Source organism: Brachycentrus maculatus, unplaced genomic scaffold, assembly GCF_059751285.1.
Source record: "Brachycentrus maculatus isolate JH-2025_06_01 unplaced genomic scaffold, ASM5975128v1 h1tg000064l, whole genome shotgun sequence".
Classification (NCBI taxonomy): Eukaryota; Metazoa; Arthropoda; class Insecta; order Trichoptera; family Brachycentridae; genus Brachycentrus; species Brachycentrus maculatus.
Genome location: NW_028280818.1, coordinates 140,071 through 150,474, shown reverse-complemented (window position 1 = coordinate 150,474; position 10,404 = coordinate 140,071). Strand labels below are relative to the sequence as shown.

At 40.0% G+C, this 10,404-nt stretch overlaps 1 protein-coding gene across 1 annotated transcript in view; it reads right to left on the bottom strand.

Annotated features, from left to right (window-relative positions):
* Positions 1 to 320: 320 nt before the first annotated feature.
* Positions 321 to 10,404, bottom strand: part of LOC148311454 (putative multidrug resistance-associated protein lethal(2)03659) — a 49,515-nt gene continuing 39,431 nt past the window's right edge. Inside the window, exons 18-25 of the mRNA XM_088256592.1 lie at positions 9,567 to 9,797; positions 9,049 to 9,166; positions 7,187 to 7,420; positions 6,244 to 6,430; positions 4,253 to 4,425; positions 2,984 to 3,083; positions 1,537 to 1,677; positions 321 to 730 (exon numbers count right to left, since the gene is read on the bottom strand). Of these exons, the coding sequence (XP_088112718.1) occupies positions 668 to 730; positions 1,537 to 1,677; positions 2,984 to 3,083; positions 4,253 to 4,425; positions 6,244 to 6,430; positions 7,187 to 7,420; positions 9,049 to 9,166; positions 9,567 to 9,797 (1,247 nt within the window). The 3' untranslated portion in view covers positions 321 to 667. The remainder of the gene's footprint in view (positions 731 to 1,536; positions 1,678 to 2,983; positions 3,084 to 4,252; positions 4,426 to 6,243; positions 6,431 to 7,186; positions 7,421 to 9,048; positions 9,167 to 9,566; positions 9,798 to 10,404) is intronic.

The window sequence follows — 10,404 nt, the reverse complement described above, 5'->3', positions numbered from 1 at the left end:
GCCAATTCAAGCTAATCGTCATTTTAAAACGCTAACTGACGTGCCGGACGGTAAATTCTGCGGACGCCCTAAGAGCGCTTGTCCACTACACGGAATTTTGCCATCCGGCACTTCAGTTAGCGTGATAAAACGATGATTGGCTTGTGCTTTGTCCATCTTTCTTCAGATTGGTGCGTGAACACGTTGCGCGTAAATTTGATCACGCTAAACTGTTGTAGTCGCTTTCATTTTTCAAAACCGGACTGTTGGACGGTGAAATTCCGTTAGTGCACAAGCGGCTATACATGTTTCGACATGAATTCTTTTCTATTTGTTTGTAATTTTGTATTTTCCTTTGTGATTTAATATTAATAAACGAAAAAATATACATTTCACAGTGTTTTCATTTATTTAAAGCATAAATAAAATATATGAAATTACGTCCACCGGGCGTGACGTACTGACACGTCCTAGTGAAAGAGTTCGCCTGTTGTATGTTGCGAAATTAAAAAGTGAACTCATCGGTTAACAGGTTAAGGTGATTGAAACAAGTCCCGTCGTCTTGGGTTCATTTCCTATTTCGTTTACTAAATTACTAGTAACGAGAACTGGTATGGTGAATTATAATAATATGCGAATGGGCATTGATTGACAGTATGATAAATAGTGAAATGAGTGACGTTATGGTTCATTCGCTTTTCAATCTACTCTGCGGCGAAGCGCTCCGTTCTTTCTTCTGTCTCTCGTAGCACTGAAAAAAAGGATAATAATAAATTAACATAACAAATGTTTGCGGGAAACGCTTAAAAGCGTCTTTTACATACTGTTGGTAGAGAGCGGGAGACGCTTAGGGCGTTTGTGCAGAACACATTGTTGTCGGGCTGTTATTTTATATATATATATATATTTTTTTTGTTCGGGAATTGTACAGCTTACATATAAAAAAATATATTATAAACAATAGTTACATTAACAATTATAAACATTACATTACATTAACAAAAATAGTTAAAAACAAATAAAAAAAATTCCACATTTATGTTCATCAACTCTGACCCTAATTATACTCAGACAGTCTGCCGCCCGACCCTCAGTATACTAATCACAAGGAACCACAAACCTAATTCTGACTGCATCATATAAATGCAGTGTTATCTTGATCGTTAACACATGAAGTAGAGGTGATCAGCCCTCCGCTTCAGGTACCAGTCCAGGGTCATATTAAATAAATATTAGACTGAAAAATCACAAATATTTATTTTGACCCTCTTGGGAATCGAACCCAGCATGGTAGCCTAGCGTGCTGACCATTACACTACGGAGGTGGAAATGGAAGTGGTAAAAAATATATATAAAAATATTTTTTCCATATATATTCTTAAAAACAAAAAAATATCACTCACATTTTTTTTTTAATTGAGCGTGAGCACACGACCAGTCTGAATGTGTTCACCGTGGGTGATTGTACTCTGATCTGAATGCTTGAGACAAGCTTGAGATCTAAGCCTTAAAGCTACATCTACAAATGAACTACAAGTGAAAAATTAAACAACAAACCTGTTGCGCAATCTTCATTAGCGTCTCGCTCATATTCTTCCCGGTCTGGTTGACCATGCTCCGGAAGACTCCGTGCTCGTTCTGCAGCAGGATGTGCGGATGGTCGAACTCTACGGCTTTACCAGCGTCCATTACCAGCACCTGCAGATCAAACACACCGTATAAATGGAAGTATAAAGTGGTATAAAAATGGAAGTAAAAAAATAGTTGAATAGATTGAATGCGTTGGAGGATGTGGGCCTATAGAAGAATGCTATGCACCAAATAACAGAGGGGACGATCGAGGGAATAAACATCAGAGGACGCCCACGCCGCGAATACCTAAGCGACTTATACAAAGACATGGGCTGCTTGACGTATGAGGAGCTGAAGAGGACTTCCGAAAATAGGCGAGAATGGCGAAAGAGATGTCATCTGTTGCTACAGACCAATCTGCAGGATTGAGACCAGAGAGAGAGAGAAAGATGTTAGGGATATCCTGGAGAGACCACATCTACAACGACGGGGCGCTATGAATAATCAAAGAAAGAAGGCACCTACTCGCGACTATCTCAAAGAGATATCTTTGCGACCTATACGAGGACATGGACTGTTGGACGTATGAGGAGCTGAAGAGGGTGGCACACATGATAGACCGGAATGGCAAAAGAGGTGTCATGTGTAACTGCAGACCTATCCACAGGACTGAGACCACAGAAGATAAAAATAGTAGGTAGCAAAAATGGGTGCAATGCTGAAGGTCGTAAGTCCTGTAAGTACCCAGACTCCATATTCCATTTTCTTCTTCATATATCTTGAGATATCAATAAATATCAGTTTAAAAAAAAACTGAAATTGTTCACAAAACTGAAAAAGGTGAATAATGGCAACTTGACAAGAGCCAATAAATTGTCAATCTAATGATTTTACAATTTTATATATCGCTCACTCCTTTCAACAACGTCATGAATCAAAAAACTTGATTTTTCAGGAGATCATTTTCAAAGTTTAAAAATATAATATAATGTATAAAAAACCAATATCGAGCCACTTATTGAACTTTTTACTGTGCAACAGATCTTTTTAGGTAAAATCTGAATGTTTTTCCTCCATTTGAAAAATATTTAGTAAATTTAAAAAAATAATAAAACAATACCTTTTCTTCAAAATGCAAAAACAACACTTTCTGCCCTGTAGCGGGTAAATATTAAGTTAAAAATATGCCACTTTTGCCGGGATATAGTACATTTTCTTGCCATTCCGAAAACATGCACAACTGAAAATTGTCGATTTTTGATTTATGATGTTCTTGAAAGGAGTGAGCGACTTGTCCTTGTACTGTTATAGCGAACTGTTGAATAAACCAATTGCATCCTAATTACGAGTTCTTATTACCGATACCCGAGCCCCGTAATAATATACTAGAAAGGGTTCCATATCACAGACAGGTGTGCGGATGAGAACTCACCTTATCGGAGTCCATGACGGTGTGAAGTCTGTGAGCTATGGTAAGCACCGTGCAATCTGCAAACTTTTTCCTGATGGTCGTCTGTATGAGGGCATCCGTCCTGAGAACACAAACATATAATTTTTTGACATCTCATCAAAGATGAAGAAGAATATGGAAGTCTGGGCATTTACGGGGCTGACGGCCATCATAGGCTGGTTCAAGTGATCACTTTACACACGTGTAACATTCACCAATTCTACCCATTATTTACATCCACACAACTCAAATTCTCGGAAGTTCTATGTATATGAACCAATTTTAAAACATTATTCTTGAATCACTAGAACTTCACTAGAGACATCTATTGGTGAGATGAAAATGTTGCAAATATATAATCATTCTTTTCCTCTTCGACCCCCATCCCAACTGATGATGCTTAGGGCACCGCATCGACACGGTGTTTGAGACTATCAGGGGGCAGTGTGAAGTGTAATTTGATTTTTATTAAATGAAATTATGCTAAAATATCGGACAACTATTTTTGTTTTTTGAAGCATTTAAATGGGTAATGGAAGTAATATTATTATTCTTCTTCAAGCCCTTTACTGCACCCGACGGTGCATAGAGCACTGCATCATATAAGCACAGTGAAAAAAAGGTGATCAGCCCTCCGCTTCAGGTACCAGTCCAGGGTGATATTAAAGAAATATGATAGTGTAAAATCACTAATATTTATTTTCACCCCTCCTGTGAATCTAACACAGGACCCCAGCGCGGTACCTAAAAACGCTAACCGTTAGACCATAGAGGTGGAAAAAACGTATTTGACGGTACAAATATCAAAATTTAAATCTGCCTCCATAGTGTAATGGTCAGCACGCTCTGCTACCGTTCTGTAGGTCCCGGGTTCGATTCCCGAAGGGGGTAAAATAAATATAAGTGATTTTTTCACTGTTATGTTTATTCAATATTACCCTGGACTGGCACCTGAAGTGGAGGGCTGATCACCTTTCCTTCATGCGTAAACGATCAAGATAACACTGCGTTTATATGACGCAGTGCCCTATGCACCATTGGGGTACGGATAAGAGTTCGATTTTGTGACTACCGCTTTCGGAATAATCATTCCATCATCAGGTCAAATGTAGACGTCAAATGTTACGATTTGACATATATAAAAAAAGGGTTTTATTATTATTTTATTATTATAATATACAAATATATTAAGATGTGGGATCAAGCTAGCGGAATAAGTCGGAACAGCAACTGGGGACTGGGGAGACTCACTGCGGATCCACGTTGGCCGTGGCCTCGTCCATGACCAAGATCTTGTTCTTGCGCACGATGGCGCGCGCCAGGCACACGAGCTGGCGCTGCCCGACGCTGAAGTTGGAGCCGCCCTCCGACATCTTGGAGTTCAGGCCCCCCTCCAGCTCCAGCACGGCATCCTTGATCTCCACCTGCGTGGGAAGAGACGTTTCATTGATTGATTCTGCGGTCACTTTGGGCTAGTATCTAACTATCAACACATTGTTAGCAGAAACGCTTAAAAGCGTCTTTTACACACTGTTGGAAGAGAGCCGGAGACGCTTATAAGCGTTCCATTTGCTTACTTAAAGAGAGAGCGAGAGACAAAAAACATAGTATAATATTCAAAAATTCAATGAAACCAGGTCGCTGGTCAAATAAATTTTATGTGGAAAAAACTATATATTGTTATTTTATTACATATTGCTCACTTCTTTCAACAACGTCGAAATAAATGAAAAAACTTATTTTTCAGGAGATCGTTTTTAAAGTTTGAAAATATAATAAAATGTATTGAAAATAAAATTTTTACTCTGCAACAGATCTTTTAAGGTAAAACCTGAATGTTTTTTCTCCATTTGAAAAATATTTATTGTTAAAAAAAAAAATTAAACAATACCTTTTCTTCAAAATGCAAAAACAACACTTTCTGCCCTGTAGCGGGTAAATATTAAGTTGAAAATATGCCGCTTTTGCTGGGATATAGTACATTTTTTGGGCATTCCGAAAACATGCACAACTGAAAATTGCTAATTTTTGATATATGACGTTGTTGAAAGGAGTGAGCGATTTATAAAATGTAGTTCCACCAAGAAATGTCAGAACAAAAAATTGTCCAGATCAGAACTGGGTTTTTGGTTACTTGTGATTAATAATAATAAATAAAACCCTTATCCGCACCCCAATGGTGCATAGGGCACTGCTTCATATAAACGCAGTGTTATCTTGATCGTTTATACATGAAGGAAAGGTGATCAGCCCTCCACTTCAGGTACCAGTCCAGGGTAATATTGAATAAATATTACAGTGAAAAAATCACTTGTTTTTATTTGACCCCCCCTGGGAATCGAACCCGGGACCTCCAGAACGGTAGCCGAGCGTGCTGACCACTACACTACGGAGGCAGACACTACTTGTAATTGGCATACAATAAATTTTTTGAACTGGACTACTTCTAAATTAAACAAACTCTTAAAATAATAAATAAAATAACATTTTTTTAGTTCTATTTTTGTGAAAAAAACACGAGCATTAAGTGGGTAAGTTACCCTTAGGGCGTTTGTCCACTACACGGAATTTTACCGTCCGGCACGTCAGTTAGCGTTTTAAAACGATGATTGGCTTGGATTGGCTTGGATTGGCTTGTGCTTTTGTCCATTTTTCTTCGGATCGGAGCTCTTGATCGGTGCGTGAACATGTTGCGCGTAAATTCGATCACGCTAAACTGTCATAGTTGCTTTCATTTTTCAAAACCGGACTGCCGGACGGTCAAATTCCGGGTAGAAGCGCACAAGCGGCTATACATGTTTCAACATGAATTCTTTTCTATTTTGTTTTGAATATTGAAAGCATGAACTTTGTGGATCATATTGATATATTATTTCGAGAAATAAAACTACTTTGTGTTTTGATCCACTCACATTTTTATTAACCAACTAGTTTCGGCAACAACCTGTTGCCCTCTTCAGAGTTTAATTTATGACTAGTCATAAATTAAATGACTTAGTCATAAATTAAACCCTGAAGAGGGCAACAGGTTGTTGCCGAAACTAGTTGGTTAATAAAAATGTGAGTGGATCAAAACACAAAGTAGTTTTATTTCTCGAAATAATATATCTTTTCTATTTGTTTGTAATTTTGTATTTTTCTTTGTGATTTACGTATAAATAAACGAAAAAATATATATTTCATAGTCTTTTCATTTATTTTAAGCATAAATAAGCGTTTTTGAAACAATTATCACTACTGACCTCTTCCAAAGCCTTCCACAAGACCTCGTCGGAGTACTGACTGAAGGGGTCCAGGTTCTTCCTCATGGTTCCCGAGAACAGCACGGGCTCCTGCGGGATGATGGAGATTTTCCCCCTCAGGTCGTGCAGCCCCAGGGTTCCCGTGTCCACTCCGTCGATGATGATCTTCCCCTCCACGTACGCCAGTCTGGAACCAACACAGTCACACTATACATTAGTAAATCAGAGAAGAGAAAACCTAATAGTACCTAAATAAAGTCAGCTAATTACGAGGGGCGTACGTGAGGTAAGGTCTCCAAGGCCCGCGCGTCGCCGCATGCAGTGCTACGCAAAATCTGGCTCCTTTCAAGAACGTCATCATCAACGATATCAAAAATCGTCAATTTTCAGCTGTGCATGTTTTCGGAATGCTTAGAAAATGTACTATATCCCAGCAAAAGCAGCATATTTTCAACTTAATATAATATTTACCCGCTGCAAGGCAGAAAGTGCTGTTTTTGCATTCTGAAGAAAAGGTATTGTTTATTTTTTTTATTATAGTAAATATTTTTCAAATGGAGAAAAAACATTCAGGTTTTACCTAAAAAGATCTGTTGCACAGTAAAAACTTCATTAAGTGGATTTATATTTATTTTTAATACATTTTATTATATTTTTGAACATTAAAAACAATCTCCTAAACAATCAAGTTTTTTTATATATGACGCTGTTGAAAGGAGTGAGCAAAGTGAACAAAGTAGCACAATATGTGAACAAAGAAATATTACATCCTGCAAATTATAATAATGGGAAAAAAAGAAGGACTGTGGCTTCGCAACATCCGCGACTGGACCAGGATGAGAGGAGTGGAGTTGTTCCGGACCTTTCAAGCCTTTGTCATAGTGATCGCCAACTACGGGGGCACCTAACAAGGCACACGAAGAACAAGAACTGTAATGCAGACCTGAAGAGTGCGCTGATGATGGAGCTCTTCCCGGCGCCCGTGCGGCCCACGATGCCGAGCTTGTCGCGGGGCTCCAGCGCGAACTGCAGCCCCCGAAGCGCCGGCTCGCCCCCGGGCGCGTAGCGCAGCCACACCTCCTGCACGGCCAGGGCGCCCCGCTCCGGCCAACCGGAGCCCGGGGGCACCGCGCTCTCCAGCGGCGGCTCCGACTCTATTTCGTTGTACTCCATCACCCTGAAATGACCACACGTATTAGCATTTAAAAAAAATATAATTTATTAGTTGCCTAAATTATTTTTCCTTTTTTAACACACTAAGGACGTTTGTGCACCAAGCGCGGTCCGTCCATATATGCTGTGGATGCTCCGCATCCCTTGCGTTTTAGAGTAAAAATATTTAAATGCAATACAATACTGCAATTTAAATATTTTGATATTTCTACAGCGACCATATCATGTTATTTTTTTACAAAAACAGCGCTGTACAAAATCATACAAATATTATTATTATAAAAGAACGTGCATATATCGTCCCGTCTCAGCGTACGCGTAACGAGCAACACGATACAAAGATCGCGGGCGAGTCTAAATACACATACATTCCCAAATACTGGGATTGCGTAAAAAGCACGTAAACAAGCAATACTGGATGCGATTTGTAAACCGCGTGCACAATGTCAGAACTTACGTTCTTTCCGCGCATGCGCACTGAGACCCGCAAGCCAACATCCATATCAACTGTATACGATATTAATGACAGCATCCGACGTTCATAACTAACTAACTAACTAACTAACCATCACGCCGCTTCCCCGCAGGGGTAGGCAGCGAGAATAGAGCGCCACACCACTCTGTCCTTGGCAAAAATTCTTCCCCTGTTCCACGTTCATGCATCTCCCCATACATACCCGCCGATTGTAACGACTCCTAACCTGACCACTTTCAAGTATTTGGCATACCTGAGCGTGCCATGTTTTTCTCGGTCTCCCTCTGCTTCTTTTCCCACTAACATTCGCCTCATAAATTTGTTTTACCGTTCTTTCCTCACTCATTCGTTCTACATGTCCAAACCATCTCAACACACCTTTCTTAATTTTATCGATAATGCTTATCTCAGCTTTGCGTTCCTTCCTTATTTCACTATTCGCACATCTATCATACATCATTTTCTCACACATTCTTCTGAGAGATTGCATTTCGACTGCATTCAGTCTACTTTCATCCTTCTTTTGCCAACTCCATGTTTCACTTCCATACATTAGAGTTGGAACCAGGACTCCGTTGTGCACTGCCAGTTTAGACGTTCATAAACGACGTTCACAAAACGTCTTTAATACTAATGTAATGAACAGAATCACATTCTCTATTGGATTGTTCTTAGTGTGCGCGTTGCTTTGACAGTTTACTTTTGAGCTTGAAGACTGTAGTAAAACTGTTATTGAATATTATTAACCTGGGATTTACTTAATAATTTAAATAAATGAAAATGAATTGATGATATTTAGTATCTGTAATTGTTGAGTTTTGGATTTATGGAGATGGCGTCTAGATATGCATATTTGATATCTAGTACGTAGTAAATACGAGTATAAACATTTGACGTCCAGCATCCCTTCTACAAAAAGTCACCGATCGCCACTGGGGAAAATATAGAGTCCACGAGGTGTAGGCAGAAGGCAGATCTCCTGGCTCCGGAATATACGAGATTGGACTCAGGGATTGGGGATCAGGACTGTTTAGAGCTGCCCGTGACAATTACTCTCAAGCGATAGTCGACGTCGGGAGGACCTAACATGACACAAACAGAAGAATAAGATTTATACACTGCAGAGTTAGAGTCGGTGTTGATGTGGAGCCACTCACCTCTCCACGCTGGTCATCTGGTTCTCCAGCTCCGTGCTCTGGCGCATTCCCCACTGGAACATGCCCGTCAGCCCCATGGCCTGCGTGATGGCCAGCCCCACATTCCCGCCCAGAGCACCTGCAAGTGGTTACATACTTATTTATATATTTCCAAGTTGACAAATGATGCATAAATATTACTTTGAACTGTGGCGAGATTTCGTAAAATTTGACTTATACTGTAGTTGCGAATGTTACACAATCTATAAAGCTTTAAATACAACTTGTACAAAGTGTGGCATGTAGATACAATTCAATTTCATTCAAACCCTTTTCTGCACCCAATGATGAAAAGGGCACTGCTTCTTATAAACGCTGTGTTATCTCGATCGTTAACACATGATCAGCCCTCCGCTTCAGGTAAGTGGCAGTGTCCTATGCACCATTGGGTGCAGATGAGGGTTAAAAAAACCCAGACATCCATATTCTTCCTCGTCTATGTTGAGACGTCGTGGAATGGAGACACAGGCGGTACTCACTGTCGCCCATGAGGAAGAAGCTGAAGGTGACGATGCCGATGTAGAGCACGCAGACGATGTCCAGCCAGAAGCCGAAGGCGCGGGAGGTGGCTATGAAGAGGTACCAGGCGGAGCTGTGCAGGTCCTGGTGGGAGTCGAACTCCCCCTCCAGGGTGCTCTGGGCCGCAAACGCGCGGATGGTGGTCATGCCCTGCAGCGAGGCGTTCAGGTGGGAGAACACGGGACTGCGGGCTGTGAATAATTATATTTATTTATTTATAATTGACATACACATTACAAACTAAAATTTAAATGTTTTCTTATTTATTGTAACTGCAGACAGTTGGTGGAATTACATTTAAAATTTTTGGGGTAATATATCCAAAACTGTCTGCCTCCGTAGTGTAATGGTCAGCACGCTGGGCTGCCGTACAGGAGGTCCCGGGTTCGATTCCCAAGGGGGGGGAGGTAAAATAAACATAAGTGATTTTTTAACTCTAATATTTATTCAATATTACCCTGGACTGATCACCTTTCCTTCATGTGTTAACGATCAAGATAACACTGCGTTTATATGATGCAGTGCCCTATGCACCATTGGGGTGCAGATAAGGGTTTGAAGAAGAAGATAACCAAAATTAAACAGGGTTATTGGATTAAATTCTACTTTTATTTACATATATAAGATAATATGTGACGCGTTTCGTCTTATCAAGACATTATCAAACACTGACCAGTGTTCATGTACTGACTTGATAACTAGAGCCATCTACAGAAAATTACGGTTTCACAAATTGCTCACTCCTTTCAACGACACATATGAAAAAAACTTGATTTTTCAGATCTCGTTTTTAAACAT